Consider the following 21067-nt stretch of genomic DNA (forward strand, 5'->3'; position numbering starts at 1 on the left):
TTGCAATCTGGGGATGTAAACCTTTGATATTTCAAACTTAGACTATTTGATCTAACAGGCCTAGAACGTATAAAGAAGATACAGATATAATGATTAGAAAATTAGAGTTTGTGACACATTTCGTCTATATTCTTCCGGCACCGAAAGTACTTGTGGAAAAGTCTTTCCTAATGATTCAATCAGGGCTCTTATGCAAAGAAGTATCAGTGCAGGCTTTATAATTATATATTAAAGGTTTGACAACTTTTTTATTCAAGGAACTTTTTAATTCTTTCTTAAAAATAAAAATAATCACAATCCCGGACTTGCAAGAAAATTTACCTCTTCAAAATATACATTTTTTAGGAAATTGAAGTTAAGAGGAAAATAGTGTTTGCTGAATAAATTGATTCAATTATTAATACATTTAAGAATTTTATCTTTGTTTAACCAAGTTGAATCAATTTGCTGGTTTAGATGAGTTTATCAGTATGGATGCTGGAGGGATAGGAGATGTTCTCTCTCTTACAGAGTTTGTCAAGATGTTCCACACAGTCTAGGAGAGCAGTATTTTTATACTTTTTAAAGCCAACAAGTTTCCTTATCAATAAAACAGTATAAAAGAAACTAAGGATAACATTTTGCCTCTAGGATCTGGATACCTGGATCCGTATATTTTTCCAGATCCAGACATCAAAAATGTTGATCCGGATTCCAAGGGTTGTTTACTTTAATGATACTAGCTCTTAGTAAATTTAGAACACACTTAGCTTACTAAATAACCTACTAACTACCTTAAATATCAGAACAATCAAGATTTTAAAAAAAGATAAAGATGTTATTTTTTAATTTTTAATTTTTACAAAAAAAGTAATCCGGTTCTTAATTTTTAATATTTATAAATCAGCTGCTCTTGTAGGAGATCTAAATACAATGCAGTGATTAGATCTATCTGTTTCAAGTGCAGTGGACAATTTGCTTTCATTTCATTCAAAAATAAAACTATTTCAGCTGTAAATACTAATATAAAGTTATTGCAGCCGCAAGTATTATGTGAAAACTTACTTTGTCATATATTTTGCTCTTCAGCTTAAAAAAAAACAATATATTTGTGGCTGGAGTAATACTGTAAAGTACATCATATATTATTTATTTGTCTGAAATATGAAGCAGTGTTTAATGTTTATACAATGTGAACTAATATATATATTTCTCTGTCTCGTTATGCCTTCTCTATTCAGCTTGATACAACCGTATATAAAGCACGCTAATTTCTACTCAATTTTAATATTTATACGTTTGTTTTGTGATAAACTATCCAAATATTTTTATAAATCATTTTACTGAGATCAGATGTGGTCCACAAATCATATTTTACATGTAAACAGTATTTAACGAACAAAAAATATGGGACTTAATAACAATGCAAAAAATTATTCAGTTCTAAATTTTTCCCTACATAATCTATCGAAAAAATTTATGCTTTACACCATACTTAAAAATTTCAGGCATTCTGAATAATTCAACCAAATTACTTTTCATAAAAACTGGTGTTTGATATAAAATCGAAGGATATAAAAAGTATACTTTCAATAAGTAGTGGGGGTTAGTTAATTAAACCACTATTAACGTTTACAAAAACAATACAGGTCAGATATTTTTGGCAAAAATAGGCGAATCCTTTCCTTTGGATGGTGAACAATTAAACCCTGTCATGGTACCCAATACCTTTGTTATAATGTTGGGATCCTCTAACAAAGGAATCAAGGAAAAATTACAATTAAAATATTTGTAAGATACTTTGATTTTAATTTTTAATTGTACATTTTACATCATCAATTACTGAATCACAGATCAAAGATTTATGTGTGCATTTAAATTTCTTATATCAATTCGGAGAAGATTTTAGTTTTTATATATTTGAATAATGCAAACAACAAATTTGCCTTTTCACATAAATGCACAAATCACAATCAAATTTTACTCTTTTTCTTTTGATTGAAAAATTGCACCTTTAGATCTTTTCCGTATGCATGTAAAAAGAAAGACATTTTCTGAACCCTTTACTGTAATTTTGTAATGTCCTTTATAAGTCGTTTTAGGTAAAGATAATAATTATATCATGTTTAACTGTTTTCATTCTAAATTGTTAGCCGCCAAAAAATGTAGACTCTAAGATTTTGAGTTTTTCAATCCATATTTCTAACCTATCTAAATGTTGAGAGTAAAAAATGATTTTGGGGCGAATGTTAAAACGAAAACCTTTGAAAACAAGACATTTTCACTGGAGCTGAAATATTTTTTCTGTAAGAAGAAATTGAAGTTTTGTGAACATAATTTGTGTGATACTAAGTCATTTACTATATTTTAAATGTTTGATTTAATATTTATATTTATATAAGGATTTGTGCAGGGATAGTATCAAGAACTTGTTTAACCTTTTAAACCTTTCCCTTTTAGGTTGATTGTTTCTTTACACTTTAAAATCTATCAATTTTTAAATTGATGACCAAGAAAGATCAAAACAATACTATGCGTAATCCCTCAAATTTTTTCAGAAAAAAAAATAGGAACGATTATAGTCACATTGTGTAGTTCCTGCACATTTCTCTGTTAAAGGTTGTTCAAAAGATTTTATACTTGCACTGCTTATGTCAAAAAAAAACTAATCAAAGCAAAAACTCATTCAGATCCCAAAAATTGATGATGCTCTTCATTCTTGGGAGATAATCTAAAGTTTGGAAATTGTGTTTGAATTTTCCACCCTTGTTTTTACCTAATTCTGACAGTGAGCATGCAGTTTAGATCTCTATTGTTTCGATACATACAAAGTTGTGATATTTACATTTTACATAATTTAGCAGGATATATTTATATGTATATATATATATATATATACATATAAATATATATTTATATATGTCGATATACAAAGGATACAATTGGAAAAAATTAATGTTTCTGAAGTTTCCTGTTTTGCTTCTTCCTGCACTTAATTTCTATTAAATAAATCATAAAACATTAAATTATATTTGGTGTGCTTTTTAAAACTGTTATTTTTTAAATCATGTTAGCAGTTAGCACCATAACGTTCTGTAAAGTTTATGGGAATCGTCTTAGATGTTGTATAAACAATTTGTTTAGAAAGAATGAATGCAAAGATGGTAGAAAATTCAGACGTGCCCGACTCGCCCGACAATGTGCACAGAATGCTGAGGGCTTGTTTAGACGCCATTAATTTCTCTTTTGGTAAACCGTAGTAAATTGAATGTGAAAAATGAAATAATAATTAAATTATTAAGTAAGTTTTAACCTTAATGCTATTACTGTTGGACAATACAATGTCCTAAGAGGTGCACTTCTATTTCACTGAACAACTCAGTCAGACACCCCTAACCAAGACCAAGACCAAGAAAGCCCTGCAGGAATACCGACAAAACATACATTAACGTAAAATTATCATGCCATCTTGTTTCTTTTTTTGGAACTTTAACTCATTTAATTTTTTTCTCATAAATCCCTAGAATTGATCAGCATTCTTATAAAATAAATTGGTTGTAAATCCTAAAATCAAGAAAAAAAGCTAAGCCCTCCTAGACAATATCTGAATACGCCCCTAAACATTTCATAATGTAAACAGAATGATACAACAACTCTTTTCTGTTTTCTACCGAACACTTTCACTTGAACGTGTCTTTCCAAAACGAAAGTTAAGTAATGCAAAATAATGTGAATAAATCAAATGTCGTCTTGATATTGCTATTTATTCGAATTTCAACATCCAACGGGATCTATTACATTGCAATACTTGCAATGAGGTATCCATGTACATTGTACAATGTACATCCTGGCTAATATTCAGACTGCTTGTTACCAATCATAACCTTAATTAAAAAGTTGTCTTAATTTGATTGAATAAACGCTTAATAAAGTTGCATGTTTTCCTATAATTTAGATTATAATTTAAGCAATATTAAAGATATTTAAAACTTTCGTTAGAAAATTCAGTGAATTTACCCAAATCCTATCTTCCAAATCGTAAACTAAACTGAAGAATTTGGCACTGTGTCCAGCTTTAGTCCCACCGATCGGTTCAACGGCCCTGTTACCTTTCGTTCTCTGCTTTTGGCCAATTTCTTAGACGCTCTACCTTTGTTAGAACCATAGTCACACTATGGTTACGCTTTACCAGAGCAGTGTAGATAGATAGATACGACTTATAGTTGTACCTATGGTTAAATAAATAAGAAATTGGCCATGAATGTATGATCAGAACAGATCGGAATGAAAAAGCGGAGCGATTTCATCAGAATTCCTCAAGTCAGAAATCGGAATTCCGATCATGAGAAATTTTCCAGCTGGGAAAACTTAAATTCTTTTTAAGAAAACGGTGTTTTTGAAATTTTTTTGGAAAATGCAATAATGTCTTTTCTGACATTTTAGATATTTAACATTTCGGCGATTTCGCAAATTGAGCGCATTTTTATGCAATTTGTATGCCTGAAAAAAAATAATCCATATCTACACAAATTCAGGATATTATATATTTATATATATATATATATATATATAATATATAATTTAAATATAAATATAAATAGATATTTAAAATAATTTGAAATCCAGAGTTACTCAAATTTAATACTGTAATTGCATCATTGGAGCCAAAATAATATTGTTGTCGGATAGCAGCAAGATTCTCAATAATGAACAGATAGACAATGGAATAACCCTCAAATCAAAACCGATAATGCAGAAAACTCTTTATTTCCTAAAAAAAATTAAATGGATAATAATACATAAATTGTTACAAAGTTTTATAATTTTATAATGAAAAGATTCTTACGATCTAATGATTGATATGAAGGTTAAAACTTCTGAAAAGAATGACAATTAATTGTTAAATTCACCAATTCTTTATATGAAATATTTTGTTCACAATAATAAAAGTGTTTAGACTCCGTTACCGGAGAACAAAGAAAATGGGGATAAAAATTATTTGGTTTGGTGTCTCCGAGAGGGGAATAAAGAGAGTTAAAGACGACATTACATGGATGGGCGGAGGGGGGTTAATGGTTGACAAATATGCGGTTTCACTGCTTACGCAAATTGAAAAGCTGGGTATATAATTCATAATAAGCCAAAAAATAGTTCAAATGAACCAAAAATTGTTCGAATGTCGAGCAAAAATTAGTTCAAACGAGCTAAAAATAGCTTGATCAAAGAAATAGTTTAAATGAACCAAAAATAATTCAAATGAGCAAAAAAAATTGTTCAAATGAGCAAAGAATAGTTCAAATGATCAAAGAAATAGTTTAAATGAACCAAAAATAGTTCAAATGAGCAAAAATAATAGTTCAAATGAGCAAAAAATATTCCATACATGAGAAAAAATGATGCTATCCTCCATACTAACCCGAAAATGACATACGTATATACGCAATTTTAGGTTAAGGAATACTGTAATATATATGAAAAAGTGAGATATTTTCTCAAGCCAAAAGGGCTAAAACTGAGTTCATTCTAACCAAATATTAAGCGATGTACAGTTTAGCTAATTTATTTAATGATAAAATAACAAATGATGCTTGTTACGAAATATCAGAGAAATGAAGTTTATGGTTGAGTTCTGACTAACGATCCAGTTTTCTTTATAACTCCTTGATGTGAAGGTTCGTCGCCAACTAACTATAGATCAGGTACAGGTTGACCTGCTCGCTTCTTTCAGGAATTCCTGATGCCAACAAATTTCTCGGTGAATTAACCTGGCCTCTTTACCCGGGCCCCTTCTTAGCATTGGATCAACCAACTTGAATTTCCCGCCATACTATTTATAGATTCAAACTTGGGATAAATATTTTCATCTCTGAACTATCATCAAAAAGATTACAACACCACGACAGCGTTACAATACGTAAAAATACGTATTTTCCATACGTTTGACATAAATATTTTCGTAACCATTTCTTTGGTAAAAATACGTATTTGACAAACGTAAAAATACGTATGTAAAAAACCTAAAAAATCCAATGAATCAGGAATTTATAAGTTTTACCTTTACGTAAAAATATGTATTTTATATCTGTAAATATACGTATATGACATACGTCAACATGTGTATGTAAAAAACCTATAAAATCCAATGAATCAGGAATTTTTTTTAGGTTTTTCCTATACGTAGATTTAAGTTTGATAAAATCCTAACATTTCTTAATTTTTTGAATTTTTAGGTTTTACCTTTACTTAAAAATACCTATTTTGAAGTTCTAAAACATGGGAATTCAGTGACGAATTCGATATCGTCTTTTCAAATAATTCTTTGATTTAGTATAGTGATACCTACTGAGAAAGCTGTAATCTGTAAGAGTTTCGTCTGCTATGTTTACATTTTGTTTGTTTATGTTTTGACTGCATACGGTTGTACTTAGTAAAACAAGAAAATTACAGTATACAAACAGAGTAAACTTGTCCGTCTCCACTGTTCATCTTGCAGAGACATTATAGACACATCTTTACAGTCTTTTACCCTTTTCATTAAATAAACTCTAGCAGACATAATAATATTATAGGTTTTGAAATTAGGTATTAAAATGCTAATTCATAACAAGGACGATATCGAATTCGTCACTGAATTCCCATGTTTTTTGGGACACCCTGTATAAACTGTATAAACTTAAAAATACCTATTAATACGTACACCTATAGAGACTTTGGTATTTTTTGGTTTTCGGATTAGTAGGGCTATTTGAACTACTCCCGTTTGAACTATTTAAACTATTGTTCATTTGAACTATACTGCACGTGGTACCACGTGAATAGTTGAAATCAACAATAGTTCAAACGAGTTTAAAAGTGTGTATGCAAAAAACCTTAAAAATCCAATGAATCAGGAATTTATAGGTTTTACCTTTATGTAAAAATATGTATTTTATATCTGTAAAACTACGTATATGACATACATCAACATGTGTATGTAAAAAACCTATAAAATCCAATAAACCAGGAATTTTTAGGTTTTTCCTATACGTAGATTTAGGTTTGATAAAATCCTAACATTTCTTAATTTTTTGAAATTTTAGGTTTTACCTTTACGTAAAAATACGTATTTTGAAGTTCTAAAACCAAAGTTTATACTTAAAAATACCTATTAATACGTACACCTATATATAGAGACTTTGGTATTTTTAGGTTTTCGGGTTAGTAGGGCTATTTGAACTACTCCCGTTTGAACTATTTGAACTATTGTTCATTTGAACTATTGTTCATTTGAACTATTGTTCATTTGAACTATTGTTCATTTGAACTATTGTTCATTTGAAGCATTGTTCATTTGAACTATTGTCTGTTTGAACTATACTGCACGTGGTACGACATGAATAGTTGAAATCAACAATATTTCAAACGAGTTTATCTAATGCTCATTTTGAACTATTTTTTAGTTCATTTAAACTATTGATCATTTGAACTATTGATCATTTGAACTATTGATCATTTGAACTTGTTCATTTGAAATATTGTTCAGTTGAACTATTGTTCATTTGAACTATTATTCATTTGAACTATTGTTTATTTGAACTATTGTTCATTTGAACTATTGTTCATTTGAACTATTGTTCATTTGAACTATTGTTCATTTGAACTATTGTTCATTTGAACTATATTAACATTATGAAATAAACATAATGAAATGAACAAAAAAATAGTTCAAATGGACATAAAAATAGTTCAAATTTGAGCATAAATATATATCTTCATGAATTATAAAAAAATTTAAAAACTGAATTGGTAGAAAAATAGTTCAAATGAGCAAGTAATGTGTTGATTTGAACTACAGGATATACATGATGTCATGTCAGTAGTTCAAATGAACGATAGTTCAAATGAACAATAGTTCAAACAAACAATAGTAGTTCAAACGGGATTAGTTCAATATTGAGAATCCACCATTTTTTTGCTCATTTGAAATTAAATGCTTTGAACTATAATCAGGGGCGGATATAAGGATTCTGTAGGGGGGGGTAAATATTTATAATTTTTTACCCCCCCCCCTAGAAATTTTTTACCCCCCCCTGGAAAAATATCATGATGTATATCAAATTTTTGGTTTTAATTGGGGTTGATTTGCATTTTCCACTCATTTCTGGGATTTACAAACTCAATCTAATAAAGGCTTCATGACATACCTTTCAGCTTTCACCTTGTTTTATATCTTTCATTATAGTCATTCATTTTACATTAACTACAAAGATCTGTAAAAAAACTGAATTTATTCAAGTTTAACTAAACTTTTTCCAAACATTGACAAAAAAGGCAGTAATATAAAAAATGATAGTTTTACTCTAAGAGGAAAAAGATGTTACTTTTTTTAATCTTTAGAAAAGCTACTCTGCAAAACTTTGAAAAAATATGGTCATTACTCATTGTTAAATTTTCTTGTCGTCAATGTAGTATGTTAAGATATTAACGAAATCTAATGTGGAAATGACATTATTTATAAGTAAAAAATAAAAATGTTTTTTTATTGTCCTCACCATTTTTTTTCTATTAAAAAACATCTAATTTTAATGACATTGACTATTACTTTAGAATTTAGAATCATTTAGAATATGTTGACTTAAAATTTGAAATATCTGATTCCGACCTATCTGCACAGTGAACATTTTATTTGTTTTCGTGCAAATTTAAAAGATATTTAATTTTAAAATCAACCATTTTTTAAAAACAAAAACAAAGTAACAACTCTTTCCTCCATTATAAAGTCGGCGCGGCTTGGAGCTTAAGAACTTGTTCAGAATATCTTCATTTTTGATTCAGAGTCTTAGCTGGCTCAAAAATTGTCTTACATATGATATGATATCCATGTACAAAAGGAGGGGGAGGGGGGTCCAAAAATCGTATTTTAGGAAATTAACTCATAATATATATATTTTTTATAATGACGAGTTGTGTGTGAGTGAACTTTGCTGAAGTAACCGAACTAAAAGTTTAAGCATCTGCAAAATGCCGCAAAAACTTTTACTATCATGAAAATAGTCGTCTTTACACAAGTGCAGACTAATGAATAGGGAATGGGAATGTATTTTTTTTTGAAGGGAAGGGGTCAAGGCAACTGGAACTGTTACTTGTAGAGGCAGCAAATGGAGTAACCCCTGCTATTCAGGGCCTGAAAATATGTTCAGGGGTAATTACCCCTAGAATTCTCCCCAGGATTCTAGGGGGGGTATTTACCCCCAGGATTCTAGGGGGGTATTTACCCCCAGGATTCTAGGGGGGGTAAATAACCCCAATAACCCCCCTTATATACGCCACTGACTATAATATTAAACTAAATTTTTTTGGTCATTTGATATATTTTTATGGGCCATGGTAAAATATTTTTTGATCATTGACCAATATTATTTCACGAAATATAAAAATTTAAACCGGCATTTAATGAGCAAATAATGTGTTATTTGGAACTATACAGGAAATGCAGACGTCATTTTCAGTAGTTAGAATGAACGGTAATATGGAAGTATATGAATACAGAGATACAATACTATGGGGATGCCGACTAGAGAGGGAGCGGGGGGAGGGGTTGACTCCGAGGGATCAGCTGATTTGGAGAGGGGGAAGGGGATGACTCCGCGTATACACTATACGGAGTTATGACTCCACTATAATGAGTTAGTCAAACGCGGGAAAACAACTAATATGGACATGAAGATGATTATGGAAATGGGGGACCAGGAAATAGTTCAATGGTTGAATCATAGCAACAAAGATTTCCCTTTTAAGGACCCAATAACAGGGGTACATACAAATCGGATCGAGGGCTACTGGTCAAAACACAAAAGACCTCTTAAGGCAATGTGCGGAGTTCCAAGAAATCTTCTACAATCCTACATTGATGAATTCCTCTTCAAAGAAAGAATTCCATCTGGAGTTAACAAGTTCCAGGCAGTCTGTGATTTAATCAAAGATACACATGTATAATACAGGATTAATACATTTTTTTAACATTAACATTTTTGATTTATATTTAAAGTATATAGAGAGAAGGAGAGAGAAACAGAAAAATAGAGACAGAGAGGTAGAGAGTTAACCAAATGTAAATATGTCAACCTTATAGATACCTCAAAACTCAAAATCCCCATCCTCCGAATAATATCTTTTTAAAGTGTTCATGCTCCAAAATAAAACAATTTTTTAAGAATCAGGTCACGTTAAAGCATAAACGAAATATTAATTTTTTTTTAAATCGTAGAAAATACTTTTAATAGAATTAAGGTTTTTGAGTAATGTCCTAAAAAATATTCACCTTTTTTACCGCATTTTCAGGTGTACATGCTGCAAATTATTCCAAGTTTATATAGAACTTTAATCTTTTTTGTTAATATTATAGCTGGTGGTTTCATGGGGCAAATTATAGGCAGAGGTATGCCAAATATTTTGCAATTTATTTTGTATCACAAAGATTTGCCATTACAGAGGCAGAAGAGATTTAAGTTTTATCTAAATAAAGTTTGATATCATTCTCATTGTTTTGAAGAAATCAACATGATGTAATCATTTAAATACTCAAGTCTATCCATTATTTATGCATAATAATGCATAATAAGCGAAGGACAAGGATTTTGAGGTGGCTCAGGCAAGAAAATGAGGAGAATGTGGCTTGGATGAGAAATTGTTGTGGCTGGCCTCCCTCCCCTCATCCACCAGTGTGTATCGTATGTTGAGAGAGAGAGAGAGAGATATTAGCTATCCGTGCAGTAGTGCGCAGAACACTCAAACATAAAAGTGCGCATCAGCTTACATCCAAACAAACCAATCAGAGAACAGATTAGAAACTGGGCATGCGCAAATCACAAGTAACCTGCGCAGTTAAATTATTTTGTACATTGAGTTGAAATCTCACGTTTAGGTTGGCAGTTTACTTTACCCCATAGTGTGAGAAACATTAACACACAGACTTAAAATTGTTAAAAATTTAAGAAAATGTCAAGGTAGGACTGAAGAAGTATTTTTTTCTGGGGAGAGGAAGGGTGTTAAAAATATTAAATGTTATTAATTCAAATTCAACTCAATAAAAAAACATTTAATTCCAATTCCAATTTTAGAGCTCAAATACATTTATACCATTTCACAAGTTGTGTCATTATAAAAATTATTTTTAATCCTTTAGTTTGAAGTAAATCTTAACCCGGATGAAACATTTATAAAGACTTAAATTGTCACTATAAAAGGGAGGTAAAGTGCAGTGAAAGTTTATAGTACAGCTAAAGCTGGGCATGTTCCAATTTTTCTAGCTGTTTTGTTAACTGTTAGTTCCAATCGTTAAAAAAATTTCAAGTTACTCTTAAAATCAACAATCTCAATTTATGAATGGTGTTAACAGAAGATATTCTGCTAACAACTGTTGTTTTTACATTTTTAATGGTATTTTTAATTTGAAAATTGAGTGAAGCAAAAAAATATTTTGTTAATGGTCTGTAAAATTTTAAGGGCACAAACCATTAAGAGTAAGTGGAATTACCAGTATTGCCAAAACTCCAAAATTTTCAGAAAAAAAAACATTAATGGTTCATTAAATTGCAAAATAATGTGTCATTCCATTATAAAATAAGGAGGGGTGGGGGGGGGGGTTAATTATAGACTATATTTTAAAATTTCACTGTTAATTTTTCTTTCAAAAAAACAATCAATTTTTTAATGATTTGAAAATTAATGGTTTTACAATTTGTCAATGCATGACTTTTACTTTGATTTTTGTAAACCTGTTCTCTCAACATTTTTCTGCCTAGCCCTTAAAATAACAGCTGAAAATAATTGTGAACATCAATTATATGTGAATAAAATATTTTGCATTAAGTGTTGCCAAATTTTGGGCATGGCCCCAAATTCCTCCCCCCCCCCTCCTCCCTATGTCAACATCAAAGAGAATAGAATATTTATTAGAGTGGAATTTACTAGAAGAAAGTGTAAAACGGCTATTTTGTTTCCATACTGCAGGTGTACTTCACATATTTGTGCTATATAACATTTTGGGCCCTGGAACATCATTTTATAGAAATTCTAAAATTAATATTAAATAAAACCAAATTATGAAATAGGCTGGTTTTATGGCTGGCTGGCTCCCTTTGTCAACATCAAAGAGAATAGAATATTTATTATAGTGAAATTTACTAGAAAAAAGTGTAAAACTGCTATTTTGTTTCCATACTGCAGGTGTACTTCACATATTTGTGCTATATAACATTTTGGGTCCTGGAACATCATTTTATAGAAATTCTAAAATTAATATTAAATAAAACCAAATTATAAAATAGGCTGGTTTTATAATTGACCAATGATCATTTCTCATAGACTCAATGCCTTTCACTTTACAATCGATGATTTTCCGTTAAGACTGTAAATCAAGATAATATTTATTATTCACCTGATTCATTTTAAAAAGTTTATTTAAAAGCTTTAAAAATTCGAAATTGAAATGGATAGTCTCGGGAACATACTGTATTAATGTACTTGTATATAATTAGTGAACATTTACATGATTTGTACACAAAATTCATACCGAGGGAATGACTAAATTCCACTCTAATATATATTCTATTCTCTTTGGTCAACATTAAAAAAAGAGGAACATGTACATTTGTCACAAATGTACACCTGGAATTGGATATTGTGAATAATAATGTTTGATTGTTCATAACATAAAGGATAAAATTGCATTAATTACTTAAGAAGTTTTCATCTTTAAATAACATTTTATTAAACTACTCAAATTTGGAATTTAATTTTGATTTTGTTTAAATTTTAATATCAAATTTTTTTGCAGACATTGAAAGCCCTGTATCACAGTATGATTTAGTCATATGGCTAGAATCTAAACATCATGGAAAACCCTGAACTAGACAATGCCAGGGAACAACATACTACAGCCATCTTTTTACCAGAAGAGAATGATAACGATGATGATCATGAGCTTACAGACCTAACTATACCCAACCCATTGGACTCAGATGATGATAAAGATGAGAGTTTAGAAAAAGTTGTTGAAAATTGTAATCAAGATCTTATAGATGAGCTAAATATAAAGGTAACTTTTTAGTTATATAAAACATTCTGATACTGAGATTAAGCACTTGCTGTAAATCAAATGATTGGTTTGTACTTCAAAAAAATTCTGAAGACCTTTTTCATTTCAACATTTTCAAATGGAAGTTTGACTGTGCAGGTTGAGTCAGCAGAGCATTCCTCCGGACTTGATGGAGCACTTGAGCCTGCCTCTGTTGATGACGAATGTGAGCATAACGCTGTTGCTGACGTATCTGATGATGAAGTTTTAGAGCATTCATCTTTTGATGAAGTATTTGAGCCTGTATCTGCTGATGGAGCATTTAATCAAGCATACAAACGTTTTTCTGTTGATAAAGCTTACAAGCCTGTATGTATGAAACGAGTATTGAAGCCGGCCTCTAATACTATATCTACTCAACCTAAAACAACTGAAGAATGTAAGTATATTTTTCATATGTATGAATTATTAAAAAGGTTCACTTGAAATTATGTTTGTTCTTCATAATAGTTTTCAAAATCATTGGTTTTACTAAATAAATTCTTAATATTTTAGGTAAAAGTGTCACCAAAGAAGTTAACAATGGCATAAAACTTAATTTAAAGAAACCTGATTTTACAATAAATAGTAATATCCCTAAATGGACACCAACCAATAGTAATATCCATAAATGGACACCAACCAATACTAAAATATCTTCAAAAATCCCAACTTGCCCGGTATCTACGCAATTTACAAAGCTCTTGAGTGGAAATTCTGTTGGAGGCACTTTTATACAAAATCATGGACTGCTCAGAGGAAGAATTCTACCACCTGGGAGTATCAATATTCCCAAAAGTGTTTCTAGTTCCAATATGAAATTTTTTCACAAACCAGTGCTTACTGGAGTGTTTCCAAGTCCGTCTAATGTTACCCAGAACATTATTGGAAAATGTTCCCCTCCCATCTATATCCTACCCAAGGGATGGAACCCTGAAACCTTAAGATCTCAGACAGTGATCCCAATTGGTAATCTCCACAATCCAGCAAAAAATCAGACTGGAGCTTACTTGAACCCACCAGCCAGTAATAGGCAAGTTTTTAACTCTTCAGTTTTACAATTCAGAATGTCCAGCATACAAAATACTGATAAAAAAGCTATAATTTTAAATTTTAAGGTGCCAAAGTTGTGAAAACTGCAAATATCCTCATTGTCTACCTGGTCATTTCTGTCTTGCCCAGCAGGAATTGAACAGATACATGTAAGTATAGAACTGAATTGAAAAGTTTTGATAATAAAAAAAATCTATCATGTTTAGACAAACACCATTTTGCTGCTTCAAACCCTGTCTCAACCCTCCAATTGTACAAGGTTTTATTATTTCATTCTATTTTTTTAATTATTTAGTAGAATGATGATTTTTTCAAAAACTCATAAACTTCAACCATCATCAATTTATTTTTTAATCAGAAGATTTATATTAAATTATATGAATGTCTTGTTAGATTTTCCTCAGATAGACAAAGTTTTCTCTCAAGGTCTGGAAGAGCTTTATCATGTGAACCCTGGGAAACATGTTATTTCAGACAACACATCTTTCATTCAATTAAATCCCTCCCTCAGCAGGTTTCCTGTCAATCCAAGTTCTACAGCCTCCTCTGTGATGCCAGTTAACCATTCTGTGATCAATAATCCAAACAATTTAAAATCAAACATATATTCTACTTCAAATGAGTCGCCATCAACTATTTATAAATTGATGCCTAGCAGTTTAGCCGGTATTAATGAAAGTAAGTTTGTGGGTTCTCTAAGCTTACCAGATCAGCAAGCAAATGTTAATCCTAAATCATGTGCTATCTTCCAATCAAACGAAGGTTTAATCACATCAAATCTGATCATCAATTCAAAAAGCACTAAACCAAAGCATCCACTTCCTCTTCAGCTTCCAAGTTGCTCTGTCAAATCTGCAAATGCAAGTTTTGTCAACCCTCCATGTTCAAGAAAAAACCCAATGCAGATTTTGCATTCTAATAGAAGAATTGATTTTGCTTCAGAATCCTTCTCGGATAATTTGCCCATAGGTAATTTTTTTAATATCAACAGTGCTATTATGATATCTATTAGTCAACAAATTTATTTAATTATAGACATTTTTAGGGGGGGGGGCTATTGGGGCTCATTGCCCCCCTGGACCATTAAAATCTTTGGTTTTCATGGGGTTTTCAGGCCCCAATGGGAGCTGATACCCCCCAGAAAGAAAAAAGTTAAGCCTTCACTCATGGACAAATTCCTGAGAATGCCCCTGAATTTGATCTGACAGATATGTATTATGTATGTTTATTAGCATATTTTTCAGATGAAACAGCATTTGATGATGAGATATTGAAGCTGGAACAATCACTAACCAGTGAATTATCTAGAACTCTAAATCTTACCAGATTCGGAAAGAAGATTATCAATAAAACAAAAAGTGTCTTTAACGATCTACCTAAATTTACAGAAGTAAACTCGGACCTTAATGATCTTTTTTATACTGAAATAGCTTTTAGCAAAGATCACCTACAAACAGGCCAAGATGATACAAATTTACTTGAACTTAAAGATCATAAGTTAGATATGAATCATACTGTTAACGAAATTATCAATGAAATGATTTCTAAAGCTGTTGAACATTATTCTAGTAAATTTGATCCTTATGAAGATCAAAGCTCTCAAATTAATCTACTCTGCACAGAAACTCCACTTGACAGTCCTAAAGCCAGATCTCCATTAGTAGTGCATAATAATTCAAACAATCATAAGCTCAAAGAAGATTCTGCAGCTAGTAGATTAAAGAATGATTCATCTGTTAGTAGATCTGAGGAAATTAATCCTCCATGTAAGAAAATTGCTTCTGAGGTAAAAGAATTGCTTAGAATCACAGAGATAGCTAAAGAAGTTTTGAAGAGAAATGAAGTTAAATTATCCACAAAGGTGACATTTAAAACTGAACAGGTAAAGGTTTCATGAGAACCTTTTAACTAATCAATCAATAGTATTTCCAGAAAAGATGTTGATAGACTTGTTAAAATATTTAATTTTCAGGAACTTTTAAATGAATCAAGATGGATTAGAAGGAAGCCCTATTCAAAATCAAAGCATTTTAGACAGATAGCCTATGAACAAACTCTTTGGGCTCAAAAAGAAAAGATCAAACATCTCGCCAGGAATAAAAACCAAACCCTAGAGGATGAAGAAGGCAATCAACTTTTCTTCATGGATAATGAAAGAATAGCTCAACTAAAGCCAATCAGATTAGAGAGTACCCTAAGTACATGTTATCCTGGAACATATCAACAGGAAAAGAGTACCCACAAACTAAAACCAAAAGTTAATCATTCCCCTAACCTGTCCATCAAAGTGAAGAAAAATATGTTACCTGACCCAACTTCAGAAAAGGACCAGTCAGCTGTTGCATTTCACAAAAAAACTAATGCTCCCTATATAGTGCTTGGTAGTGATCAGAATAAACCTAGAGAACAAGGCAACAATCCTGGATGTCTGCAAGCACAAGGCAATACTCACAAACATTTACAAGCAAAAGGCAACACTCATAGATATCTGCAAGAACCAGTTTTAAAATTAAAGAAAAGCCCAGTGTTAGTTGAAACCGTACCAGAGTTTCAGCTTGAAACGTTAATTAAAATTAATCGACCAAAGTCAAAATCCAAAGAAAATGTTGTACCTTTGATTCCAGACACTGAAAATCAATGCCCAAGGTAAAAATCTAAATCTACTAAAATAAATGAAAGGGTTTTCAGTGCTAAAAGTGATTATCTTAAATATTTTAGCATTTTATTTCTCTAGTACAGTCAAATTTTAGTGCTCTGATGGACCACTGCATTTCTACAGTTATAAATAAAGGAATAGCAGTCTCTCAGTTTTTTGAAACTCAAATGAAAACTGAGGTAAAAAATTAAGAATAAAAAAATCATTGCATTAGTAACTCTGTTTAATTATCAAAATTTAATACTGATGATTTGATTTTTAAGAATAAAAAGAACACATTATGGACTGTCAAGCTTATCAGTAGGAAAGAACGGTAAGCTCCTCTTAATGAATCAAAACCATTAAGAATAAAATGGAATTTAGAGAAATGACATTATTTGTTCCAGATTGCCACATCTAGAAGATCATACCTACTATAAACCGTTTGGGACAATGATTGAGGAAATGATGAATGTTGATTTGACAGATTACGCACTAGACCCTTTGCTAATTGAGGGACAGGAGGGGATGGAGAATGAGAATATTTACTTTGGAACAGAGGAGGATGATATTTCTGGTACTTTCAACCTTGTTGATGATAATGCTATTGAAAACATGAAAAGTGCAAATTGTGAATCTTCTGAAGAGGAAGAAGAAGCAGAAGATTTCTTCAATGATGATGAAGTGGACAATCTTTCCATCATGGAGGAACATTTAAATGAATACTCTGGAGTTAGACAGCAGAGGAAAAAAAAGAAATCTGAGGATGAGGACTATATCCCAGCGTCAAACATACAAATTTCAGGATGTTCAAATGATAAATTTATTTCAACAAGAAACATGCTAATACAGCAAAAAACAGCATCAATAGCGAAAGAGAATAATGAACGGGAAATCTGTGAGGAAGGTGAAAGCACAAAAAAAGGTAGAAAGGGAGGTCCATTAAAATCTAAAAAGTTTGAGAACAAAGACATAAATGTTGTGCTCATAAAAAAAATAAAACAACAAAGAGAAGCATACGAGCAATTTTGGAGGGACAAAGACCCAAACGGAAAGGACAGAGTTCAATTACTTGAGGATTGTGAAACTGATCCGCCTAGAAGAGACAAGATTCCATCCAGGAATGATAAGGATCTGTCAAAAAGGGAAGAGGTGCTATATAGAAAGGAAAGAAAACAGGAAAAGAAGAAACGTGTAAGATCACCTTCTTTAGAGATTGAAAAGCATTCCGAATATGAATTTATGAAGGTAACGATGAGGGGGGCGGGCAAAGAAAGTAGGACCCTAACCTGTCCCTAGAAATCTAAATTTGTTCGAAGAAAAGTAAGGTCTAAGATTGTATTTCACATGGAATTTCTAAATTGAACAATTTGGCCCATTTCATTTTGTGTCTTGCATAGATCCCTATAATAAAACCCTGTATACGCCCTTGAAAATCAATTTCTATGTTTCTTATTTTAATTTGTATATTAAAAAATTGAGTATAGAGATACATTGACGTTGCTATAGAAAGCTAGACCTTATTTAACCCTATTTAAATCAATGTTTCCAAAAAAGTAATGTATACTTATAGATTTTTATGTAAAATATTTCTTAATAGAAAGATATTTTAAGAGATGAAGAAAACTGGATTATTATATTTAACAGTTTTTCCCCCCTTGACCTGATCTAAACATATTTAAGGAGGTAGATGGGGTACTTGTCGATTACCGTTGCTTCTGGTGCAAAGTTCTTCCTAGAAAAGGAAGTGCAAATAAATCTGAATTATACAGGTAAAATCAAAAATAATCACAAGAGGTTGAAAGTTATTTTCAGGGGTGTATATATATTAAAGAATCCCCCCCCCCTCCCCAAATTTCAAATTTCTAGGTTGAAAAAAAATTATTTCCAAAGGGTGAAATGTTTTTCTTCCATGAAAATATACCCCCCTGGTTCCTTGTAATTTAGGTTACCTCTAAAATAGAGTGCTATTAACAATTTAGAAACTTGCTCTTAGCCATTCAGCATATCGATGTCCACGGAATGAAGATTGATCTTTTATTTATTTAATTATTTAAAATCCATAATGGTTTTCTGGAATTAAGAATTTCCATTCACTTTCCTGCGAAATTCGGTAGTTGTTTCTCATAGAAATGCCGCAACAGAAAAGTTGTTAATTTTCTCCAGTTTAAATCTTGGTTGACTTGGTTTCATTTATAGATTATAGCAGTTTGATTAATTTTATTGTAATACTTCAAGGCACTACACCACCGCTCATTTTTACTATGAATTGAAGGAAAAAGTTGGACATTTTACCTCCTGTCCAATCTGCAGGAAGGATTTTTCAAAGGTATTTTTTTTTGGCGGATTTAAGGTTATAAGCTTTTTTGGTTTTCTTTTCAATGCATTGAACATCTTTGTTTTGCATAATTAATGATAAAAAATTAAGAATAGGTTTCTATCCATAAAAGTGGCAACTTTATGTATTTTTAGGGTTGTTCTTCCACTGCCGTGAGTCACATGGGTCAGGTGCATTCATATGTTGAGGCATTCCTGCCTGAGGAGGCCTGGATACCTGAAAGCCGGGGGGTCAAGGTAATGTTCAACCTACATGGCGCATCATATTCTTTAATGCGTCTAGGAAAATCTTTTTATATTTTGCGTTCGGGGGGGGGGGGCGGTATTGAAGGCCTTTTGCAAAGCAATTGCATTTATACTTATTTTTTAAGAAATCAATAATATAAAAATGATTTCATATTACAGAGAAGAAGGGTTCCTGTCTCACCTTCGGAGAATTTGAAAACAGAAGAAAGGAAGGATAGAAAAGTTAAAGAGGATTGTAGAAAGAATAAGGAGGAAAAAACTGCTGAAAATGATAAAAGTTTATCAAAAAAGTTTCGATCACGTTCTAGAGAAGGGCTTCTTTTAGAGGTAGAAACTTTACAAACTCTAGATATTTTGTATTTAAGATTTTAATTGGTTGATTTAATTATTTATTTGTTAGTTTTAGATTTTCACAGCTAAACAATATATATTTCTTAAGCTGAATTGCATACTAACTGATAGATAAATTGATTAATTGATGTTTGAATTATTGATTGATTTTAAACCTGATTGATTGATTGTTTGCATTATTGATTTTATTTCATGGCTGGAATTATCGTTTTTCTTTTTAAAAGTTAAATATTTAGGTGAGCGGGAAACAGGATAAAACTTTAACGGAACCGGAAAAAATACCATCCCTAAGATCTTCAGCACAAAAACTACGGTTAAACGGCTTAGATAAGAAACCACGATTAGATTCTTCTAAACAAAACTCACAGCCAGAATCAACAGATCGGAACCTTCAGTCAGATTCATCAGATCCGAACCTACTGTTAGATTCATCAAGCCAGAAACCACAGTCAGATTCATCAGACCAGAAACCACAGTCAGATTCACCAGATCCGAACCTACTGTTTGATTCATCAAGCCAGAAACCACAGTCAGATTCATCAGACCAGAAACCACAATCAGATTCATCAGGCCAGAAACCACAGTCAGATTCTTCAGATAAGAATCTACTGTTATATTCATTAGATCAGAATCCTCTAGCGGCCTCAACAGAACAGAAACCACAGTCAGATTTTTCAGACCAGAAACCGCAGTTAGATTCTGATTCATTAGGTCAGAAACTCTCATTATATTTATCAGAACAGAAACCAAGGTCCGATTCAGCAGATCAGAAAACACAGTCAGATTTATCAGATCAGAAATCCCTGACAGATTCAGCAGATCAGAAACCACAATCCGATTTATCAGAACAGAAAACACGATCAATTTCACCAAAACAGAATCGAGGTGTGGTGGCTATTAATGAAGGCAAAACTGCATCAAATATTGCAACTATTGCCGGCCAATCTGGCAATTGGATTCAAAACGAAGAAGATAATCCAAAGATTGAGGTCATTAAAAATAAGTATGACTATGATGACTACGATGAACTGCTGGATTCAGATTGATCATGTGTTTTATATTAATTTGAAAAAGACGAGCTTGTACAATGTTCATATTCTTCTATGATAAAAAGTAACTGTGATATTTTAAAACATTATTCCAAAAAATTATGACAAGATACTGAGATATTTGTTTAATATTACGTTGAATATTACTAGTAGTGTGTTCAATTCAACTCTATTATCTAAATCAACTTTCAGATTTAGTTACTCAATAGAAAAATTTGTATTAAATTATTTAGTAAGATTCTCTTCACTACTCATGGTTCATTTTATCTTGATGTTCTCTCATTGGTTGAAATATAAATGTGTGTTATAAGAGAAAATCCG

General features: G+C 31.4%; 2 protein-coding genes across 7 annotated transcripts in view; both read left to right on the top strand.

Annotated features, from left to right (window-relative positions):
• The window catches only part of LOC111700189 (protein N-terminal glutamine amidohydrolase), a 28975-nt gene extending 27488 nt beyond the window's left edge, over positions 1-1487 (top strand). For all 4 annotated transcript variants that reach the window (XM_023471033.1, XM_023471034.1, XM_023471032.1 and 1 more), the window contains 2 exons: positions 457-539; positions 899-1487. In XM_023471033.1, the coding sequence (XP_023326801.1) occupies positions 457-539 (83 nt within the window). In that variant the 3' untranslated portion in view covers positions 899-1487. The remainder of the gene's footprint in view (positions 1-456; positions 540-898) is intronic.
• A 97-nt stretch (positions 1488-1584) lies between these two features.
• On the top strand, positions 1585-20862 carry LOC111700186 (uncharacterized). Of its 3 annotated transcripts, none has more exons than XM_023471027.1 (17): positions 1585-3228; positions 12797-13057; positions 13196-13475; positions 13592-14108; positions 14194-14277; positions 14335-14387; positions 14522-15097; positions 15373-16010; positions 16101-16774; positions 16879-16963; positions 17048-17097; positions 17171-18011; positions 18447-18535; positions 19002-19092; positions 19236-19337; positions 19506-19673; positions 19934-20862. In XM_023471027.1, exons 2-17 carry the CDS (start codon positions 12854-12856, stop codon positions 20741-20743), a joined length of 5262 nt encoding a protein of 1753 aa, XP_023326795.1. In that variant the 5' UTR covers positions 1585-3228; positions 12797-12853; the 3' UTR covers positions 20744-20862. The 3 variants fall into 3 exon arrangements, with proteins under 3 accessions (XP_023326795.1, XP_023326794.1, XP_023326796.1); XM_023471026.1 differs by lacking the exon at positions 1585-3228 and adding an exon at positions 10858-10964; XM_023471028.1 differs by lacking the exon at positions 1585-3228 and adding an exon at positions 10858-10964 and having other exon boundaries at positions 14555-15097.
• Positions 20863-21067: the final 205 nt, after the last annotated feature.

The sequence above is a fragment of the Eurytemora carolleeae genome, unplaced genomic scaffold (assembly GCF_000591075.1).
Source record: "Eurytemora carolleeae unplaced genomic scaffold, Eaff_2.0 scaffold378, whole genome shotgun sequence".
NCBI lineage: Eukaryota > Metazoa > Arthropoda > Copepoda > Calanoida > Temoridae > Eurytemora > Eurytemora carolleeae.